The sequence below is a fragment of the Microtus oregoni genome, unplaced genomic scaffold, assembly GCF_018167655.1.
Source record: "Microtus oregoni isolate MIOR12 unplaced genomic scaffold, Mior012 000019F_ref0000042, whole genome shotgun sequence".
Lineage (NCBI taxonomy): Eukaryota > Metazoa > Chordata > Mammalia > Rodentia > Cricetidae > Microtus > Microtus oregoni.
Genome location: NW_024543078.1, coordinates 2,476,178 through 2,499,604, shown reverse-complemented (window position 1 = coordinate 2,499,604; position 23,427 = coordinate 2,476,178). Strand labels below are relative to the sequence as shown.

Genomic DNA, 23,427 nt, shown 5'->3' with positions numbered 1-23,427 from the left:
CCGGCTGCTCAGACCTGAAATAATCACACAGAAACTCTATTAACTAAATCACTGCTTGGCCTATTACTTTTAGCTTCTTATTGGCTAGCTCTTGCATTTTAATTTAACCCATTTCTATTAATCTGTGTATCACCATGTGGCTGTGGTTTACCGGCAAGGTTCCTTCTGGCGTCTGTTTCTGGTCTACATGACTTCTCCCTGACTCTACCACCTTTCTCCCAGCATTCAGTTTAGTTTTCCCCGCCTAGCTTCGTTCTGCCCTGCTATAGGCTCAAAGCAGTTTCTTTATTCATTAACCAATAAAAGCAACACATACACAGAAGGGCCTCCCACAACAACTGCCATGTTTTCACAGCAAGGATGTAATGCAGTTCTCAGGATGCATTCCTGCCATAAGGGACACATATTTTAAAATACATAGATTACATGAGACATATGTACTCTTTTACACCTGCTTGTTTTATCCTTTGATAGTATCCTTTAAAAAGAAAAGGGGCAGCTACCGAGCACACCCATTCATTATATGGGTGTACCACATTTATTCAATCCCTGTGACTCATCTGGTACTTTGGCAATCTGGGGGATTTTTCACCCTGTTACGAATAGTACTTTGGGCCACTACCAATGAAATTCTTTCTCCCTTCCTTTTTCCCTCTTTGCCTCCCTCCCTTTCTCCGTCCCTCCCTTTCTTCCTTCTTTCTCTTTCCTTTGTGTGGTGCTGGGAATGGAACCCAGGAGCTTGAGTATTCTAAGCAAGTGTTTTACCATGGAGTTAGTCCCTAGCACATACGGAATATTCTTCTGTGTTCATAGTAGATGGTGCAGAAGTGTGTGCACAGCGCACATGGAGAGCACATGGAGAGCACATGGAGAGCATATGGAGAGCACATGGAGAGCACATAGAGTGCACATAGAGTGCACATGGAGAGCACATGGAGAGCACATGGAGAGCACATAGAGTGCACATGGAGAGCACATAGAGTGCACATAGAGTGCACATGGAGAGCACATGGAGAGCACATGGAGTGCACATGGAGTGCACATGGAGAGCACATGGAGAGCACATAGAGTGCACATGGAGAGCACATGGAGTGCACATGGAGAGCACATGGAGAGCACATAGAGTGCACATAGAGTGCACATGGAGAGCACATAGAGTGCACATGGAGAGCACATGGAGAGCACATAGAGTGCACATAGAGAGCACATGGAGAGCACATAGAGTGTACATGGAGAGCACATGGAGTGCACATGGAGAGCACATGGAGAGCACATAGAGTGCACATGGAGAGCACATGGAGTGCACATAGAGAGCACATGGAGAGCACATGGAGAGCACATGGAGAGCACATGGAGTGCACATGGAGAGCACATGGAGAGCACATGGAGAGCACATGCAGAGCACATGGAGAGCACAGTGCACATGGATGTGGAGGCCGCCTTTCTTAGTCACTGTCCATCTTATTTTTATATGTTATCAATGCATTCATTTATTTTGTGTGTGTGTGTGAGAGCATGTGTGCCATGACATGTGTGTGGAGGTTAGAGGACATGAATGATTCTCTTCTTTCCTTTTCCGTAAGGATTCTCAGTAGGTCGAGAACCGTTATCTGTTATACTCCAAGCCATCTCTCCAGCTCATCCACTTTTTTTTTAAATTTTTTTTTTGTGGTGTGGCCCTGGCAGGCCTGGAACTTGATATGTAGATCAGTGTGACCTGGAATTTACAGAAATCTGCTTGCCTCTACCTCCCAAGTGATGGAATTAAAGGCATGAGCCACCACTGTCTGGCATGATACCCGTGTTTTAAAAATAATTTAAAAACATTTAGTGTGTGTGCATGTGTCCTGGGTAGGTGAGAACATATAAAAATTGGTGCTCCCCTTCTGCGTGTGCATGTGCGTGCGTGTATGTGTGTGTCCTGGGTAGGTGAGAACATATAAAAGTTGGTGCTCTTCTTCTGTGTGTGCATGTGTGTGTGTGCATGTGCGTGTGTGTGTGTGTATGTGTGTGTGTGTGTCCTGGGTAGGTGAGAACATATAAAAGTTGGTGCTCCCCTTCCACACCTTCTAGGTCCTGGTCATGAGACTCAGGCTGTCAGGCTCAGTGGCCTGTCTTAGGGTTCCTGTTGCTGTGAAGAGACACCATGACCACGCCCACTCTTATAAAGGAGAACATTTAGTTGGGTGGCTCCCAGTTTCACAGGGTTAGCCTGTTATCATCATGGTGGGAAGCAAGGCAACGTGGCAGGCTGATATGATGCTGGAGAAGGAGCTGCGAGTTCTTCTTTTTCTTTCTTTTTTTTTGGGGGGGGGGCGGTTTCGAGACAGGGTTTCACTGTAGTTTTAGAGCCTGTCCTGGAACTAACTGTTGTAGACCAGGCTGGCCTCGAACTCACAGAGATCCGCCTGTCTCTGCCTCGGGAGTGCTGGGATTAAAGGTGTGAGCCACCACCACCTGGCTGAGCTGCAAGTTCTTACATCTTGACTCACAAGCAACAGGAAGTGGTCTGAGACACTGGGTGGTATCTTGAGCATATGTGAGACCTCAAAGCCCACCTCCTCAGTGACACACTTCGCCCAACAAGGCCACACTTCCTAATAGTGCCATTCCCACTGGGGGCCATTTTCTTTTAAACTGTCATAGCATCCTTTACCCACTGAGCTGTCTGGCCAGCACTCCACTTTTTATCTGAGACAGATTCTTTACACATGGACTCGTAGGCCGAGGACCTCTAGAAATCTACCTGACTCTGACTCCCGACACTGGTGTTACATGTACATCTCATGCTGCACAGCAGACCCTTTATCAACTGAGCTGTTTGTCCAGTCAGGGTCCCAGATGGCCGGGAAGACCTTAAACTCCTGATCCTCACATCTACTTCCTGACTGCCGGATGTCCTGTGTGCACCAGCACACCTGGCTTCCGTGGTGCTGTGATGGAACGCAGGCCTTCAGGGTGATAGGCTAACACTTTGGACGCTTTCCCAGTTGTGCCCATCCCCAAACACTAGTGTCCATTTTTAATTGTGTCTCTACCTGTTTGTCCCTCCCCACTCCAACACCCCTGGCCCCCATCTTTGTCTTGTCTTCATAGTTCTTCCTCTTCTGGAATGTCGTGTACTTGGATTCAAACAGCATATAGTCACTTCAAATCATCCTTTTTCACTTGGTTATGTGAATTTCACTTTTCTTCGTGCTGCATTTGACGGCTCACTTTTGTTGTTCCATACTGAAGACTGAACCCAGGGCTCTCACAGGCTGAGCACGCCTGCCGCTGCTGAGTTACATCCCCAGTCTTTTTATGTTGTTGTTTTGAGACAGTTTCTCACTAGGTTGCCCAGACAGACCTTAGACTTGGGATTGTCCTGTCTTAGTCTTCTGAGCAGCTGGGTCTTGTTCCTGCACTAGCAGCTGGACTCTCCTTTTAATGGTACCTCAGCTGGAATCCAGTGCCTCTCACATGCTGGATAAGCACTTTCCCACTGAGTTGTAGCTCCAGCTCTCACTTCTCTTAGTCTGTGTGTGTGTACGTGTGCGTGCATGATATGTGCATCTGACTGTGTGTCTTTATGTGTGAGTGTGTCTGTATGAATGTGCATGTGTGACTGTGTAAATGTGTGTGTATGTGTGTGTACACATGTGAGTCCTAGCAATTCTCTTATCTCTGTCTCCCTCCACTTCCCAGTTTTGGGGTTACACAGGATCATGCTCAGCTTTTTACATGGATGCTGGGGATTCGAACTCAGGTCCTTAAGCTTATACAGCAAGTACTCCTACCCACTGAGCCATCTTCCCAGTCCCGTAAATACATCACCGTTTTTATCCTCTTACCTATGAAGGAACAGGTTGCTTCCAGGTTGGGCCATTGTGTGACTGCTCAGGGTTAAATAGTCCCAAGAGACTGGTAGGACTCCATTCTCATCAGCTGTAGAAGGGAAGAGCCTTGCTTTCTGCTGGGGTTAAGATGGTGGAGCCCTCACTTTTATAGGACTCATAACCAATGGGTGGGTGTCTGTGCAGTATACAGAAGTACCAGATGTGGTGCTGCTTCTAGGTTTGCTCTATGGCAAATGCCACTCCCCTCCCCCCGGGTAGAGGCCTGTCTCTATCTTCTCACCCACTGCAGGACTGCCCCTGCAGGTCTCTTTCCGATACCATTGCCAGCTGTACTCAGAATGGAGGAAGACCAATCAGAAAGTCCGCCTGAAGATTCGGGAAGCAGATGGCTCCGAGGACCCCCACCACTCCTTGCTGGCTACTGGACTCTTGAAAAAGGTGGCGGAGGAGACCCCTGTGTGAAGACCAGACTGGCAGAGCCCTGAGGTAGTGGAGAAACCAGAGGCAGATGACAATGCCTTGCTTTGGAAGGATGGAAGCTGCCTGACCTTTCATGCACAGCCACGATGCTTCTCAGGCAAAGAGCCACAGCAATCCCTGCTCTGTGCTCCTGGGTGAACATGCTTTCAAGGGTTTTATTTCACACATTATTGTATATGACAGGGACAGATGGACAGACCTGAGCTTTGGATGGGGCAGGCACCCTCATCTCATGCTGAGATCGGTTTGACAGTCCGTGGCTAGCAGCTTTGGCTGCTTGTGCTGAGGGCGCCCATTGGGCTGGAAGGTTCCAGCAAGCTTCTAGCGCTACTCTGCACCTGGCCGGCTTGCTTTCCTGGCACTCTGGACTTTATATACAGTTGCACTGCATTTCAAAGCCACCCCTGAATGAATAAAAGGAGTCCTTGCTGGCTGACACGACTCATCAGTTACATTTCTGACCTGCTCCAAGTGGGTGATTCTGTGAGGGCAGAGTGGAAAACACTTGGCTTGTTGGAGGGATCTGTTATGAAGCTGTCTTGGTTTCTTTTTCTTTCTTTTTTCTTTCCTTTTGTTTTTTTGTTTTTGGAGACAGGGTTTCTCTGTAGCTTTGGAACCTGTTCTGGAACTCCCTCTGTAGACCAGGCTGGCCTCCAACTCACAGAGATCCGCCTGCCCCTGCCTTCCGAGTGCTGGGGTTAAAGGTGTGTGCCACCACTGCCCGGCTTCATTTCTTTTCTTATTTCTGTGATAAAGTACTCAGATAAAAGCAACTAAAGTGGGGGTGCAGAGATGGCTCAGTGGTTAGGAGCACTGGCCATTCTTGTTCAATTCCCAGCACTCATATGGCAGCTTGCAGTTGTCTCTAACCCCAGTTCCAGGGGATCCAGTGCCCTCTTTTGTCTTCCACGGACACTGCCCACATGTGGTGCACATACATACATGCAGGCAAAATACCCATACACATAAAATTTTTTAAAAGGCTACTTAAGAGAGAAAGCATTTATTTTAGCTCACAGCTCCAGCTACAGTCCCTCATGGTGGGGAAATCAAGGCACAGTTGAGTCTTTCTGCATCAATCAGTACAATCAGGATGATTCCCGGGGCCGGGAGGTGGTGGCGCATGCCTTTAATCCCAGCACTTGAGGCTTGGAGAGATTGCTCAGTGGTTAAGAGCATTGCCTGCTCTTCCAAAGGTCCTGAGTTCAATTCCCAGCAACCACATCGTGGCTCACAACCATCTGTAATAAGGTTTGGTGCCCTCTTCTGGCCTGCAGACATACACACAGACAGAATATTGTACACATAATAAATAAATAAATATTTAAATAAAAGATAATCCCAGCACTTGGTAGGCAGAGGCAGGCGGATCTCTCTGAGTTCGAGGCCAGCCTGGGCTACAGAGCTAGTTCCAGGACAGCCAGGGCTACAGAGAAACCCTGTCTCGAGAAACCACATAAAAAATAAAGTGTGCTTCCCACAGTCATGACCAGAGGCTCAACTCGCCAGGGACTCGTGATTCTCTCAAGCTGACAGTTAAGGCTAGCACGGAAGCCTAAGGATGAAGTGAAAGCAGAGTGTTAGATAAAGAACAGGATGCAGGGCCTGGGCAGACAACTCAGTGGTTAGAGTGCTCACTACATGAACACGAAGACCAGACTTCCTAAATATATAGATTTGGGGTGTGTTTATGTGTGTGTCCCTGGTGATGCTAGCCCAGCACCCAGGAGCTCTCAGAGCAAGCTGAACTAGCCATATGGGCAAAGCTTTGGGTTCAGCTGAGAGACCTTGCCTCAGTGGATAAGGTGGAGAAGATGATGGTGGAGACACCAACATTAACCTCTGGCCTCTGCATGCACATATGCACACAGGAGGAAAAACAAAGAGAGGTGGGAAGAAACCGTTAGGGGAGCAGGGTCTCTCCTTCCACCTTTATGTGGCCCCAGTAAACAGTTTTCAGGTTTGCACAAGTGCGCTCACCCATTGGGCCACCACATTGGTCTGCGCAGGATTTATGATGAATGGTCTTTTCAAAATTTTATTCTTTATGAGTGTTTTGTTTTCCCCACATATATGACTACCATGTTCATGCAGTGCCCAAGGAAGCCAGAAGAGGGCAAGATATTCCTAGGAACTGGATGGAGTTCCAGATGGTTGTGAGCTGACCTGTGAGTGCCCGGAGCAAAACCTCTGTCTTCTACAAGAGCAGTGAGCGCTCTTAACTACTGAGCCATCTCTCCCGCTCCAATAAATTTTAAGTCTTTTTTAATTTATTTTTTAAATGATTTTTTTTTTTGCTTTTTCGAGACAGGGTTTCTCTGTGGCTTTGGAGCCTGTCCTGGAACTAGCTCTGTAGACCAGGCTGGTCTCGAACTCACAGAGATCCACTTGCCTCTGCCTCCCGAGTGCTGGGATTAAAGGCGTGCGCCACCATCGCCCGGCTTTAAATGATTTTTAAAAAATTATTTTAGCTGGTGATTTAGTTCAGTGATTGAATACTTGAATAGCTCTGGGTTTGAGTTCCAAGATCATTACATAAATATAGTTTTGAATATACTTTAGTAATGCATACACACTTTGAGACAGGGTCTGTAGGTAGCTCTGACTGGCCTGGAAATCAAAGACATCCTCTTCCCTCTGTCTTCTGAGTGTTGGCATTACTAAAGGCATATAACACCATGCTTGGCAATCTGTTTGTGTATACACACACATATATGTATGTATATATATTATTTTATTTTATTGAGACATGATCTTACTATGCAGTGAGATCTCACTGGCAATATATATATATATATGTATGTATATACACATACATATAAAGTAATTATACTATTTATATATTGTGTGTATTTTTTAATGGTACTGAGGATTGAATTCAGAGCTTTCCATAGTCTAGGCAAATACTCTCTATGGAGGGATGTCCTCAGCAACAAACGACTTTAAGAATAAACAAAGTGGGGGTGTTTGTTTGAAAATTGGCTCAGTGGTTAAGAGCACTCATGTGATGGCTCACAACCGTGACTCCAGTTTTGGGGGATTCAGCATCCTCTCTGGTCTCCACTGACACCAAGCATACGCATGGTACACAGATACACAGGGAGGCAAGCACCCATACACACAGATCACAAAGGGCCTTCTGTAGTGGCACACATCTTTAATCCCAACACACAGAGGCAAAGGTAGGCAGATCTCTGTGAGTTCAAGGACAGTCTGAAACACACAGCGAGTTCCAGGCTGACCAGGGCTGTAGAATAAGACCATGTCTCAAGAAGATTGAATAAGCCATGGGTGGTGGCACACGCCTTTAGTACCTTTAGTGCTCAGGAGACAGAGGCTGAAAGATCTCTGAGTTCACGGCTAGACTGGTCTACATAGGGAGTTCCAGAATTGCCTAAATAGAGAGATCCTATTAAAAATCAAAATCAAACAAAATAAAAAAACCCACAAACCCTCAAAACCACAAAAACAAGCAAATTAACAATAATAACAAAAACCAACATGAGAGTATCAGTGTAGCCCAATGGCACAAAACACGCTAGTAGGATGCCCTTGTTCCATCCCAAAGGAAAAAGGGAAGGACAATTTCTGCGGGCTTTGTTTTTCCAGTGAGCCCTATGTACTAAGGCCTTTTATACTGATATCTAATGGTGATACTATCCACTCTTACCTGGGATTACCACGGATGAGATGCAATTCTAAGCCTGGTTCACATCTCTTCCATTTTAAAGGTGGGAAGACCGAAGCCCAACGTATAAAACTTTATCTGAAGTTGTACAGCTTTAGGAGCTGGGGATTCCGGGTGCCCCAGTATTAAGCTTTGTACCCAACCCCCAAGCAGACTCTAGAAAGATGTAGAATGTGACCATAGCAGTAACAGCTTCTGTTGCTCCTTGTCCTCTTCCTTTGTTTAGTTGGCCTCACCTCAATATGTAGCCCCTGTTGGCTGGCCTCAAATTTGTGGCAATGCTCTTGTCTCAGCCTCTCGAATACTGAGATTACAGGTATGTGTAGTAATAAGAGTGGCGGGGGGCTGCGTCCCCAACACCCCAGCCGCCTGCTAGCTTATGCCCGAAATAACAACACACAAACTGTATTCATTTAAACACTGCTTGGCCCTTTAGCTCTAGCCCTTACTGGCTAATTCTGATATCCTGATCAACCCATCTCTAATAATCTGTGAGAACCGGTCTTACCGGGAAGATTCTAGCCTAGTCCATCCTGGGTCGGAACTTCATGGCGCGTGTCTGCCCGGGAGCAGGGCATGGGGCATGGTGTCTCTCTCAGGCGTCTGCTCCCGAGAGGAGAGCTGTGGAGTCTGACCTCACTTCCTCTTCCTCCCAGCGTTCTGTTCTGTTTACTCCTCCCACCTATCTTCTAACCAATAAAATGGGCCAAGGCAGTTCCTTTATTAGCCAATGACCTTCCTCCATCATTTCCCCTTTTTCGGTTTAAACAAAAAAAAAAAAGGCTTTAACTTTAACATAGCAAAATTACATATAACAAAACAGTTATCAAGTAAAAGTTACAATAATCTTTATCATAACTAAGGAAAACTATAACTATAACTATTCTTAACTCCATCAAAGACTCCAGAAAGATACAATACTACCTAAGCAAACAAGAAAAAAACAACTTTTAAAACTCTAGAAATGACAGAGACATCTCGCTGCCTGGACAGTCACCCAAAGTTCCTCTGTGCCGTTGGGGCATCCATCTTCAGCCTTCAGGCCCATGCTATCCAGCAGACATTTCCATAAAGCAGGAAAATTCAAAGTCAGTTCAGTCACTATCTGTTGTGTCCTGCAGAATGTCTCGCAGACTCTTTCATGAATCAGGAACCCCGAAAGATCATCTCACCTTAGGCAAGTTCAGTAGTCCTCTCTCTGTGGGTTCTCTGTGTCCAGTTTATGCAATAGTCCAGGCAAGAGCAGTTTCTTGCCCAAATGGCTATCAAACTCCATAAGGTGCCTCTTCGATGCCCATCTTCCTCTTGAAGTAGATTGGTGCTGCCAGGAGCAGAGTGTCTCATTGTCATGAAAAGTCCTAAGTTATTAAAACATTAAATGTCCTATTCTGTAATCTTTGAAAGACATGAAGAATGTCTATCTAAAATATATCTTTATTTATCTAGAAAATCTAACTAACATGACTGCAAGCTTTATTATTATCGATGATTATCCATTAACAACCTATATTTCTTAATTATACAGTACATATTTAAATGAACTACACAATCACAATACCTTAATCAATAGCAGAAATATGCATATACATATAACAAAATTGACCTTAAATCTCTATCAATAAAGCAAAATCTATACTAATACAAATTATTCATATCTATATCATATCCCCCTTTAAATGAAAAAGAACATTTATAAACACTTTTTGGGAATATTGGCGCAGTTATTTCTCTCCAAACTGCTTCCTGCTGAATGGGGGCTTCGTTAATTAGGCCTTTCATGGTATAACCTGTGTGCTAGTTTCATCTCAGTTGGCAGTTGAGCAAAGCAATTTTCTGAAGGTGTTCACACCAACCCTTCAGGAGCGCGTGGTCCATCATACCAAATCGGGATAAATGCAATCCACAAGGTCTGATCCTCTGTGAAAACAAAAGAAGAATCTCTTTTCCAAAGTATCATATCCTTAGATCCAAATTCAAAATATCTATGTTGGATTAGTTCAGCAGCATTTATAAATAAATATCTTTTAGCAGCTGTTGCTCCTTCCTCAGCATTCAAACAATTCAAAGAGAGCATAATAGCATACAGTATCAAAATTCTCTGTGTATTTTCCATCTTTGTTCGTTTTATTTTAACCTCTATTTTGTTTATTTTTACTTTTAACTTTTTGCTTTTTGAGATAGGTTCTCTGTATCTTTGACCTGAAGTAACTCTGTAGACCAGGCTGTCCTTGAACTCTCAGAGATCTGCCTGTCTCTGCCTCCCAGGCATTGGGATTAAAGGCATGTGCTACCACACCTTGAAGTCACAGAGGTCTATCTCCCTCTGCCTACCAAGTGTTGGGATTAAAGGTGTGTACCACACACAACAACTCTCTTCCTTTTTTTTTGTTACTTTAAGAACTTTAAATTTTAGTCTGCATATATTTTTAACACACTTCAAACCATTTAGAAATTTTCTTTGTCTTTGAATCTCTCTTTTTCTGACCACACGAGCCTTTAAATTACTGAGCAATATGGGTAGGATTAAAGGCGTGGCTTTGCCAGCTAGATCCAGTCCATTCCTTAGCTTTCCAGCCTCATGGCTGAGGTACCGGCTGTAAGCATGTTTACTGCCACAACTCTATGGTATTTCAAGGTGCCTGCCAGCAAGCGAGCTACAACAGACAACACTCAAGTCCTCTTTCAGTAGCCGGCCCTCCTGCCTTAAATAGTCAGAGTTTGCCCTGGCAGGACAGCCCAGAAAGCTGGCATTTTTAAACGGCGCAGCTTTTTTCCTGCTACGGCTGAAAACTGAAAAGCATGCGTTCAGCTCTTCGTCAACACCGTTTAAGTGTTTCGTGGCAGGACCTCTTAATGAGCTGCAGGCTTTGCAGCTAAAGCTGAGTCAGGAAGCCTCTCTTAGATGAGGCACTTGCTCGCCTCTAGCAAGCAGAGTAGATCCGAGAAATTGTCGCTACCAAGAAAACATGCTTTACTCTTTCCCAAGCTTTTTCAGGCTTTCTGTGGATTCAGTTGTCCATGTGGGCGCCATTTGTAGTAATAAGAGTGGCGGGGGGCTGCGTCCCCAACACCCCAGCCGCCTGCTAGCTTATGCCTGAAATAACAACACACAAACTGTATTCATTTAAACACTGCTTGGCCCTTTAGCTCTAGCCCTTACTGGCTAATTCTGATATCCTGATCAACCCATCTCTAATAATCTGTGAGAACCGGTCTTACCGGGAAGATTCTAGCCTAGTCCATCCTGGGTCGGAACTTCATGGCGCGTGTCTGCCCGGGAGCAGGGCATGGGGCATGGTGTCTCTCTCAGGTGTCTGCTCCCGAGAGGAGAGCTGTGGAGTCTGACCTCACTTCCTCTTCCTCCCAGCGTTCTGTTCTGTTTACTCCTCCCACCTATCTTCTAACCAATAAAATGGGCCAAGGCAGTTCCTTTATTAGCCAATGACCTTCCTCCATCAGGTATGGGCCACCATGCCTGACTAGCTCACCTTTGAGCTCTTGTTGCATGCCGAGTTACTTAACAGTTAAGGGCACTTGGCATCTTCCTGCATTTAATGCCCAGGGCTGCTCTGAAAGGTGCTTTTCTGGAGAGTCTTTTGTTTTTGTTTTTGTTTTTGTTTCGAGACAGGGTTTCTCTGTAGCTTTGGAGCCTGTCCTGGAACTAGCTCTTGTAGACCAGGCTGGCCTCGAACCCACAGAGATCCGCTTGCCTCTGCCTCCTGAGTGCTGGGATTAAAGGCGTGCACCACCACTGCCTGGCTTGGTGCATCTTTTATTAACCCTGCTTTCAGATAAGCAAATGGAACCTCAGAACATTACACTCATCAGCATTCCCAATGAGTCCAATAGAGTGTGGTCCTTCCCTTGCCTAGTACGTAAGCTCCTTCTCAGGGCAGGGTAGGGCATGGCGGCACATTAAAAACAGTGTTTTGCCACGCCTAACAAAAACCAACCAAACAAAACCAACCAAAACAAAACAAAACAAAATAAAAAAAAACGGGAAACAAATCTTGTTGCCCTGACTGGGAAGACAAGGGAAAGCCAGTTTTGCAGAAGGCTGAGACTCAGAGGCTGGGATCTGTTTGGCCTGTAGCAAGAGAAGGCTGGGAGACTTCATGGCTGGAACAGTACGGCTGAGGAGCAGAGCGAAGATGATCAGTGAATTGTCATCTGTAGGTCTATAGAAACTTACATAATTACACAAGGCACAATTGCTCTCCTGGCCTGCCAAGCTTGGCACCAACCTCTCATCCTAACTTTAACACCTCTGGAGATGGTGTAAGGGTGCCCCAGGAGGTGCCATTAAGGAGACAGAGAGAAGGAAGGAGAGAGAAGCAGAGTGGGAGGGAAGTAGGAAGAGGGAAAAGGGGGGCAGGGGAAAGGCCGGGAGGGAGGTTCTGTGTACATCTCTCCTAACACTTTGAATTGCATGGAAAGTTTTAGTTTGATGTTAGCTATCGAGAATTCTGCATACAGGACAAATGCTTTGGCTACCAAACCTGATAACTTGCATTTGATTCTCAGAACCCAAGAGAAAATAACTCCAGCTTGCAGGCCATGGAATGCTCAAAACCTATATTCAGTCGTACACACACTCACTCACACACACCACAAACACACTAATAAAAAGTATTCCTGTTGACAGAATTTTCGTTTTCTTTCTGCCCTAGTTCCATTTAAAGAAAGCTGGTGTCTCCTTGGCATGCCATGGCTGTTGCCACCCATGAAATCAGAGCATCACCCCTCCCTGAGGACCTATTGGTGGTAGTTGCTGGAGGAAGGAGGTGTCATTTTCTTCAGTAGTGTAGCCACTGTTTAGTTGCCCATGCTCAGGTAAATAAACCCAGCATCCATGCTCATGTGATCCTAACTCACTAGGTCACAAAACAACGACATGGAAGGTTCAGTGGGAAGGGGGAGGTAAATATGATAAAAAAAAATACAGTATAGTGTAAGGGATTGAAGCTGGTAGAGTGCTTGCCTAGCATGTTAAAGTCCCTGGGTTCCATTCCTAGCACCGAACGAACTGAACATGGTTTCTCTAGTCTATCATTCCAGAACTCGGGATGTGGAGGTGGGTAGCCAGACATTCAAGGCCAGATTCTGCTATACGGAGTTCCAGGTCTGCACTGACTAGAAACCCTGTCTAAAAAAAAAAAAAAAAAAAAAAAAAATCCCAGCCGGGCATTGGTGGCACATGCCTTTAATTCTAGCACTTGGGAGGCAGAGATCTCTCAGTTCCGAGGCCAGCTTGGTGTACAGAGTGAATTCCAGGGCAGCCAGGACTACACAGAGAAACCCCATCTCGAAAGGCCCGCCCCCACAAAGTCACAAGCAAACTCAGAATATATATGAAGTTGTTAAAAAATAAATTAATAGACGTGGTGATGCATGTCTTTAATTCCTGTACTTGATAGGTAGGGGCTGAAGGATCTTACGTAGTGAAACACTGCCTCAAAAAAGAAACAAGAAAAATTAATAAAACAGAAGGGGAAAAGTAAGCTGGAGTGACTAGGTCAGTAGGTGCGCTCACGGCGGAGCCCTCCAGCGGCGGAAGGCGTGGCCTGGAGCCGGGGGCGTGGCCTGGAGCCGGGGGCGGGACCCGAGGCGAGTAGGAAGCGGGAGCTGGTCGCCGCACACGCAAGCGTTACTGGTCGTGCGGGGGTCACGTGAGCGCGCAGGCGCAGCTCCGCACGGCTCGCTCGCTCACACAAAGCCTAGACGCGGAGAAAATGGCGGCAGGGGTCGAAGCGGCGGCTGAAGTGGCAGCGACAGAGCCCAAAATGGAGGAAGAGAGCGGCGCGCCCTGCGTGCCGAGCGGCAACGGGGCTCCCGGCCCGAAGGGGTGAGTGTTCTAGCAGCAGTGTGCCCTCCTCTTCCCGCAGCCAGGCTTCTCCGCAGCCCCGTTAGGTGTGCTGGCCGCTTCTCTTCCCCCATGGCGGCGCGGCGTCTGCGCAGGCCTCTCCCTGCCGAGAGCCGGGGGCGGCGGAGGCCGTGACGACGACGAAGCGGAGAGCGCCTGTCGGGCCGCCCCCTGCCTGCCGTCGGCGCTTCCCTCCCGCCTGGCCGGGCGCCGGCGAGGCCTCAGGCCCGTGGCCTGCTCTTTACTCTGGGAGCGGTGATGGCGCGCAGGCTCGCGCGAGCCCCAGTCCCGCGGCCCCTCTCACGGGGTCGCGAGGGGCGCGCCACGGAGGCTGTGCTTTCCACCCCTCCGCGTTACAACTGTGCTTCCGGACGGCTCTCGTCTCGGTTTCTCAGATCCGCGAAGTTAGGGGCTGGAGAGGAACGCGCCCGGTCATCACGTGTGCGAGCAGCGAACGGCGGCGGGACCGAGAAGGTGCCCGCCTGGGCCCCGTGGCGGGTTCCGAGAGCCCCGGCGTCCAGCTCTGCTGCAGGAAGTGCGGGAGAATGGCCCCCGGACCCGGGCTCTGGCCCGGAGTCCTTCCGCCTCTTCCTAGCCCTTCTTCCTCTCGAGTGCGCAGTTGCTAAAAGTGGGGAGAATGATCCCTGCTTGCTCGGTGTTCGTCCGTAGCGACAGGCATAGTGTGCAGGTGAAGGCACCTCTCGGGCTTTCAGGGTTTCAGAAATCAGGATAGCCAGACTTCGTCATCCCCTTGTTGGAATCCTGTTTGGGGTTTGTTAAGAGTCCTCGGTTTGTTTTTGTAGGTTTATTAGCTCGGCCCGGTGAGTCCCAGCTTTTAGGGAGGAGGTTGAAGCTGTAAGGCTCGAAGGAGCAAAGTCAGAAAACCTCTGCCTCTGCCTCTGTGGAACTCTGGTCACACTGACTTACCATTACTTGAGAAAGTGCGTAGAGAAACATTTTGGTCTCTGAATTTTGTCTGCCATCAGATTTGTAAGACTCCAGAAGCTTTAGGGTTCTGGGGGGGCTGAGAGAATTTAAACACTTGTTGATGAAGCATTTACTAAGTAATAGCTACTTTGTTACTAGAGGAAATTCCAGATCTTTTATTTTAGGGAGAATTAAACACCATTGCTTAATTGGTTCATGTCTGTGATTTCAGCATTGGGGAGGCTGAGTTCTCCAGCTACATAAGTTCAAGCAAGTTCAAGATTTGCCCAGGCTACATGAGCTTCTGTCTAAAACCAAAAATATGTGAACGTGTGATGTTATAACTCATTAGGAGTGCCCAGGATGCACAAGGCCCTGTGTTCCATCCCACAACACGGAGAGAGAAGTCTGTCTTATTTTGTTTTGTTTTTCGAGACAGGGTTTCTCTGTAGCTTTGGAACCTGTCCCGGAACTAGCTCTGTAGACCAGGCTGGTCTTGAACTCACAGAGAATACGCCTGCCTCTGCCTCTCAACTGCTGGGATTAAAGGCGTGCGCCACCACCGCCTGGCTGAGGGGTCTGTCTTTAGTTAATCCCAACACTTTACTATGGAAAGTCTCAGCCTTTGAGTGTGTTCATTTTTACTTCCCTGTTCACCCCACTTGGATCCCAGGGTCTTGAGGATGCTAGGGAAGCACTCTTTCCTTTGAGCTACACCTCCAGTCAGTCTCATGGTCACTTTTTTCACCCTTTGCTTTAGAGATGCCTTGTAGTTTCCGATTCCCTTTCTCCTCCAATTTTTGCTGTTCCCCCATTTTTTGAGATAGATAGCTGACTAGCTTTTAGAGTCTACAGTGTAGACTTTGGTAGCCTTGAATTTGGAACGATGCCCCTGCTTCTGCCACCCAGTTCCTGGAATCAGCTACCACTTCTGTCTCACCTTGTAGGATTGCTGATGGCCTTATTTGAAAGGCTTTAAGAAAAGTTACAGGATGAATTGCTGTTAGAATCTTTCTAGGGGAAAAGTTGAATTTGTTTTAAAGCACAGTACAGTTTTCAAATTTCCCACTATCCATTTATTTTCAAATAGATATTTGTGACTGAGTCATTTGACAAAACAGTGTGTGCCTAGGAAGTTTGATATAACCTTTGTTGGAAAGAACCTGAGTGGTCTGAGACTGGCTTAATGGAGAATACTTGAGAAAGTGGCAGCACCTAAAACACCTTTGTATTGGAAAATAGTGTTTTGTTTTAATTTCATATGTGTATGTTACAAAATTCTTATGGTAAAACTTTAAAAGACTAGAGGAGTGCCTCCCCACTTTTTGGCTAGGAATCGAACCTGGATCTTCATGCTTATAAGGTAAGCACATTGCCTACTGAACCTTCTCACTAACTGGTTTTTGTTTTTTATTAAAAATATGTGAGCCACGCAGTGGTGGCACACTCCTTTAATTTTAGTACTCTGGAAGAGGCAAGTTTGAGGCCAACCTGGTCAACAAAGTGAGTTCCAGGACAGCCCACAGAGAAACTCTATCTTGAAAAAAGAAAAGGGGAAAAAATATTATATGAGTGAATGTTTTATCTGCATGTTTGTTTATATACTACATGCTTACAGTGCCCATGGAAGCCAGAAGAGAGCATCAGATCTCCTGGAACTAGAGCTGTAGCATGAGCTGCGGGCTGCGTTCCTGCCACCCAGCTCCCGGCCGCCTGCATGGCTAGCTTATGCCCCGAAATAACACACAAATTGTATTCTTTTTTTTTTCTTTCAAATATTTATTTATTATGTATACAATATTCTGTCTGTGTGTACGCCTGCTGGCCAGAAGAGGGCACCAGACCTCATTACAGATGGTTGTGAGCCACCATGTGGTTGCTGGGAGTTGAACTCAGGACCTTTGGAAGAGCAGGCAATGCTCTTAACCTCTGAGCCATCTCTCCAGCCCAATTGTATTCTTTTAAACACTGCTTGGCCCATTATATCTAGCATCTTCTCGGCTAACTCTCGCACCTGGACTAGCCCATTTCTAATAATGTGTGTAGCACCCCAAGGTGCACTTACCGGGAAGATTCTAGCCTACGTCCATCCTGGGTCGGAGCTTCATCGCGTCTGCCCCAGAGAGGAGAGCTATCGAATCTGAGCTCACTTCCTCTTCCTCCCAGCATTCTGTTCTGTTTACTCCACCCACCTATGTTCTAACCTATGAGGGCCAAGCAGTTTCTTTATTTTTTAACCAATGACCTTCCTCCATCATAGAGCTACAGCAATTATTAGCTTGTGGGTGCTGAAACTTAAATCCAGGTCTTCTGGAAGAACAGCTAGTATTCCTTTTTTGTTTTTGTTTTTCGAGGCTTTTTAAAAAATATTTATTTATTTATGCCTCCGTGTATGCCTGCAGGCCAGAAGAGGTCACCAGATCTCATTACAGATGGTTATGAGTCACCATGTGGGTGCTGGGAATTGAACTCAGGACCTTTGGAAGAGGCCCCAAGACTGTTTCTCCATACAGCTTTGGAGCTTGTCCTGGTACTAGCTCTGTAAACCAGGCTGGCCTTGGACTCGAAGAGATCCGCCTGCTTCTGCCTCCCGAGTGCTGGGATTAAAGGTGTCTGCCCCAGCTCTAATAGTACAAAGCTAGTATTAACAACTGAGCCATCCATCTCTCCAGTCCGTTTATTTAGTTTTTGATGGTAGAGACCATCGATAGCATCCTGCATGCTAAGCAGACACTCCACCCTGAGCTACATACTAAATGAGAAGAAGCCTTTTTTTTTTTTTTTTTTTTTTTTTTGGTTTTTCGAGACAGGGTTTCTCTGTAGCTTTGGAGCCTGTCCTGGAACTAGCTCTTGTAGACCAGGCTGGCCTCGAACTCCCAAAGGCCTGCCTCTGCCTCCCGAGTGCTGGGATTAAAGGTGTGCGCCACCGCCCAGCGCCTTTTTATTTTTTTATTTATTTGGTTTTTCGAGGCAGGGTTTCTATGTGGTTTTGGAGCCTGTCCTGGAACTAGCTCTTGTAGACCAGGCTGGTCTCGAACTCACAGAGATCCTGCCTCTGCCTCCCAAGTGCTGGGATTAAAGGCGTGCACCACCACCGCCCGGCGCCTTTTTATTTTTTAAGTGTTAATGTGTATGCATGAAGGTGAGTGCCAGTGCTTGGAGGCAGGAAGAGGGTGTCAGATCACCTGAGCTAGAGTTAAACAAAGTTGGGAGCTATGGGTGCTCTTTAATCACTGAGCCATTGTTTGGGGTTTTTTGAGACAGCATTTCACCCTGTAGATCAGGTTGGCCTTGAATTCTGCTGCTTCCTTCTGAGTGCTGTGATGATAGATGTGTACCATCATGCCCTGCACTGTTTGCTGTACTTTGAAAGTTGATTGTATACTTGGTGAAAAGGATTTTTGAGGCGCATTAGGACTGGTAGCTCAAGATTAGAATAGGAGGCTCTGTATTTGAGTGTGTGTTGTCAGAGCTTTGCTGTTACTTTGCCCTTTGGGGTTTTTTTTTTGTTTGTTTGTTTGTTTTTTGTTTTTTCATTGCTAGGGAGACAGATGCCGCCTGCAAATATAAGCTTGCTTTTACCATTTCCCCCCTTCCTTAAGGGTTTCCCAAATGTGCTCTCATTACTCTTTTTGCAATATTAGAGTTAAAGCTGACTTGTCCCTTTGTTAGTTGTAGTGGAATCAGTGTTTAGCTATTTTTCTGTGAGGGACACTGGTTGGAATTTTTTCCAAATCCCCCAAGTGGATGCAGTGCTGAAAGTCTAGGAGGAAATAGGTTTCTTTTTTTAACACGTCTCAAAATTATTATTGGTGTGCTGTGTTCTGACTCTTGAATACTTGTAACTTGGTAGTTGTCTCCACTTAAAACGAGTATTATTCAGACCCTAGGTCTTAATTGCCTATAGAACTTGTCCTTACATATTTTGTTGTACTTAACATATATAACAACTTACTTTTGCTCCTAGCCCCCCACCCCCTTTTTTTATAGGAATAGAGACAGTTTGCTTGTTTTTGTTGTTGAGACAGGTTCTCACAGTGGGTCATGTTGACTTCAAACTAAGATCCACCTTCAGGTGCCATCCCAGTACTGGAATTAAAAGTGTTTTCGACCATGCTGGGCAGAGACTATTTATTTGCAAAGAGAAACATTGCTGGACTAGTGAGCTGGGAAGAAAATATTCTCAAAAGTCCCAAACTGCTTTTGTTATGCTGTCTTTGTGTGTTTTCTTTTTCCTTTGGTTTTGGGGTTTTGTTTTGTTTTTGTTTTTGTTTTTTTTTTTGAGACAGGAGTCTTTGACTGTCCTGTCCTGAAACTTTGTAGACCAGGGTGGCTTGGAACTCAAAGAGATCGACCTGGCTTGTTTTGTTTTTAAGGCAAGATCTTAAGCATCTCTGGCCTTCTGCCCCTGCTTCCTAGATGCTGAGCATAGGGGTGCATACTACTACACATCCTTCTTGTTGATCCTCACAGCAAGCCTGTGTTCTATTATGGATACAGGCTATATATAGGTTTGCTAGCTAGTAAAGAGCCACACTGGAAATGGGCTAAATTATGTGGTCCATTAAGTGGATAATCTGTAGCTAGAAGAATGTTCCATTAAGAGCTCAGAATTTAAAAGACTTCTGTGAAGATTGATTTATGAAAGAGTTTGTTTTCAAGAGGGGAACATGGATTCTTGTCTCCGAAGATGTGATCAGAATTTCAGTGTATTGAGATTTATTTTTCTCCCAAACTATACTCTTCTCTTGATTGAGAAATTCCAAAAATAGTATGAGTAATAATTATGTATAGCAGTGTCATAAGACATAAGAGATGTCAGGGAGACAAAGGCACATAAATTGTTAGCTCAAGATTATATTAGGAGGCTCAGTAGATGAATGTGGACTGTCAGAGTTTTGCCATTACTTTGTCCTTTGATTTTTTTTTTCCAAGTGGGTGCGAATGGGTTTTGTTATGGTTTTTGTTTGTTTTGTTTTGTTTTTGGTACTCATACAAACCAGGCTGGCCTGAATCTCAGAAATTCACCTCAGTCCTGGGATTAAAGGTATGTGCTACCATCCATGCAGGTCTTGAGACTTTTAGTGTACTGAATAAAGTAGTCCTTTGTGGTTTATATAAATTTATATAAAGGCACTCAATCTTTTTTTTAATGTTTTCTTTATTATTTATTTTGTGTACAGTGTTCTGTCTGCATGTACACCTGCAGGCCAGAAGAGGAAACCAGATGTCATTACAGATGGTTTTGAGCCACCATATGGTTGCTGGGAATTGAACTCAGGACCTTTTGAAGAGCCATCTCTCCAGCCCTGAAGGCACTCAATCTTTAAACAGCTGTTGATATAATGTCTTGAAAGATAATTAACATATATTAGGCCTTACCAATATATTATGAAATATAATAATTTATTAAGACTATTAGAAAAGATTATTTTATTGTACTTGTTTAGAATTTTGAGTAAATGGGTGCTAGAATCTAGTTTTCTTTGGCAATTTGGTATTGAGAGCCAGTTAGGTAAAGAACTTATTAGCTGCCTTAGGTAGATCTGCCTGTTATGTCTGCAGGTTCTTTGAAAGATTACAGATTTGTTAGTTTTTGTTAAAGTTAAAAGTCAAACTACTGGCATATGTTGGATAGTTTTAAAATGAGAAGAAAGTGTAAAGTTTAACGCAGCTTAACAGTAGTTCCAGTGCTCAATAGGTAGAACCAAGAGCTATGTATCATCTTCTCATTCTCTTTCTCCTTGTCCTGGGACTGAACCTAGGGTCTTGTGCTTGCTAGATAAGTGTTCTGTTCTTGAGTTAAATCACTAACTCTACTTTGTTTTTTGTTTTTTTCTGGTTTTTCGAGACAGGGTTTCTCTGTAGCTTTGGAGCCTATCCTGGAACTAGCTCTGTAGACCAGGCTGGCCTCCAACTCACAGAGATACGCCTGCCTCTGCCTTGTGAGTGCTGGGATCAGAGGTGCTGGCGGAGACAGTTCGTTCCCACTGCTCAGACCGGCAAGGTTCCGGCTGGCAGCTTGTGTCTTTCTCTTCTGCAGGCTACATGGCTTCTCACTGACTCCACCTGCTCTCTGTCTATATCTTCAGCCTTGTTATATTCTGTTAAATCATTGGCTGAAAGCAGCTTCTTTATTCATTAACCAATAAAAGCAACATGTATACAGAAGGACTTTGCACGCCACCACCATCTGGCAACAGAGTTTGTTGTTGTTTTCTGAGGCAGGATCTCATATAAACCAGCCTGGCCTCAACTCACAGAGATCATATCTCTGCCTCCTTTGTTCTGGGGTTAAAAGTATGTGCAGCCAGGGCTGGTTTACTCATTTTTCAGAGCAGATATTTTTAATTTTGAAGATCATTTTATCAATTTTGCTTTTTCAGATTGACATCCATTATGGGTTAATTTTGTATATGTACAGAGTTTATAAGTGAAACTTTTATATGAAGCTTGTAAACTAAATTTTTTGTTGCTGTTGTTTTGTGGATTTTTATTTTGTTTTGAGGCAGGGTTTCTCTGTAGCCCTGGCTGCCTTGTAACTTACTCTGTAGACCAGGTTGGCCTCTGATCCAGAGATCTACCTGCTTCTGCTGGGATTAAAAGTGTGTGCCATCATAGCCCAGCTGAATTTTAATTTTCTTGAATACTGTTTTTATTACCCAAACAGTTAACTGAGGCTACAAAATAGATATAATCTTGAATTGTCTTTTTAAAATTGAAGATTCTCTTTGCTGCAGGTACTTTATTTATCAGTCTCATTTTCAGTACCTTCCAGATTTAGAATATTTATGCCTACAAAGGATCAGCAAGATTACTCAGACACAGTGGTTAAAAACATGGTGAAAGTAGAAAACGGACTCCTAATAGTTGTCTCCTCACCACATGCTTTTTATACAGCATGTATACTCATACATACAATAATTAAGAAAAAACAAAAAATTCTGTCTATAAGTCAGCACTCAGGTGGCAGAGTTCAAATCCAACCTGGTGTTCATACCCAGTTCCTGGTCATACAAGGCTCCATAGTGAGACCTTGTCTCAAAAACAAACCAAAAAAATTCTTTCTATAAATATGTATTTATTTTCTGCTTAAGAGGGGCGGTTTCAGTATCAAGCATTATAGATCTGGATTTTTTTTAATAATTTTTTTTTTTTTTACTTTGAGACAGGGTTTCTTTTTATAGCCCTGGCTATCTTGAAACTCACTTTGTAGACCAGTCTGGCCTTGAACGCAGAGAGCCAACTGGCTCTGCCTCCTGAATGCTGGGATTAAAGAGGTGTGTGCCACCACTGCCCAGCACTTACTAATGTTTTTTTTTTTAATGTAAACCTTTGAATATTTGGAATTTAAAAGAAAGTTATATTTTAATACATTTCTATCCATAGATCCTTTGGTGGATGGTGACAGGTGAATTGATGTATAATTTAAAAACTTTTTTTGTTTTGCTAAGAAACATTTAAAGATTCATTGGCAGATTGTGTTATGTTTGGCAGTATTGTGTTAGGTGATGCATGTGTGCCCCCCCCCCCCATGTCTGGGGAATTGGCCTCATGCCCTCCTTCTGTGTTATGCAGCATAAAGAACCATACCTAAGCCTAGGATAGCACTCTTTTCTTGAGCCTGGGTTCATATATATATATATATATATATATATATATATAATGTATACAATATTCTGTCTGTGTGTATGTCTACAGGCCACCAGACCCCGTTACAGATGGTTGTGAGCCACCATGTGGTTGCTGGGAATTGAACTCAGGACCTTTGGAAGAGCAGGCATCTCTCTAGCCCCCGAGCCTGGGTTCTTGATAGGTGGGTTTGTTCTCATGTAACTGAGACTGACCCTGACGCCTTTTTCTAGATGTTGGGATTACAGGCATGTACTACTGCCAGTGTGTATGTGAGGGTGGGGGGGACGACTAGGCTGTAAGGCATGCATAATTGCAAATGTCTGCTCTGTGGAGACCTGCATTGGAATGATCCAAATCAGAACCAGAATTGGCCTCGTGTCGCACATAACTGTGTGGGTTATAAACTTGGTACCACAGATAGTGACTTTTCCTTGTACTAACATAGAAACTTTTTCTCTTGAATTCAGTGAAGGAGAACGACCTACACAGAATGAGAAGAGGAAGGAGAAAAACATAAAAAGAGGAGGCAATCGCTTTGAGCCATACACCAATCCAACTAAAAGATACAGAGCCTTCATCACCAACATACCTTTTGATGTGAAATGGCAGTCACTTAAAGACCTGGTTAAAGAGAAAGGTAAAGGCACTGGTGATGGAGTAGGGTAAGAAGGTTGCTGTGCCATCCTCTGTGGCTGATCTGATTTGGTTTGTTTTTTGTTTTGTTTTTGTCAGTGGAAGCTGCTCTAGGAAGAGCATGTGTTCTGTTCAGGTTTAGAGCTACCCCTAGGTCCCCCACCCTTTTTTTGTGTTCATGCCCACGTGTTAAATAGGGTGATTTATATGGTCCCTTGACCTATATGATTTTACTGGCTTAATATGGTTATTGGGACTTCAGTTAGGGTTGAGGGGAGTGTTACTATGTTAAGGACAATTACCAGAATCTTCACATTATTTTGTTTGTTTTGTGTGTGTGTGTGTGTGTGTGTTTTAATTCT

The 23,427-nt window shown here is 44.9% G+C and overlaps 2 protein-coding genes across 7 annotated transcripts in view; both read left to right on the top strand.

Annotated features, from left to right (window-relative positions):
- Marchf2 (membrane associated ring-CH-type finger 2) overlaps positions 1-4,752 on the top strand; it is a 37,271-nt gene extending 32,519 nt beyond the window's left edge. Inside the window, exon 5 of one of the 2 annotated variants that reach the window (XM_041669963.1) lies at positions 4,143-4,752. In XM_041669963.1, the coding sequence (XP_041525897.1) occupies positions 4,143-4,301 (159 nt within the window). In that variant the 3' untranslated portion in view covers positions 4,302-4,752. Of the gene's footprint in view, positions 1-4,128 lie in introns of both variants that reach the window. The other variant, XM_041669964.1, reaches the window with a different exon arrangement.
- Positions 4,753-13,663: 8,911 nt separating this feature from the next.
- Positions 13,664-23,427, top strand: part of Hnrnpm (heterogeneous nuclear ribonucleoprotein M) — a 47,297-nt gene continuing 37,533 nt past the window's right edge. The window contains exons 1-2 of one of the 5 annotated variants that reach the window (XM_041669101.1): positions 13,664-13,852; positions 22,900-23,069. In XM_041669101.1, the coding sequence (XP_041525035.1) occupies positions 13,740-13,852; positions 22,900-23,069 (283 nt within the window). In that variant the 5' untranslated portion in view covers positions 13,664-13,739. Of the gene's footprint in view, positions 13,853-22,899; positions 23,070-23,427 lie in introns of those variants that run through there. The other 4 variants (XM_041669098.1, XM_041669097.1, XM_041669100.1 and 1 more) reach the window with 4 other exon arrangements.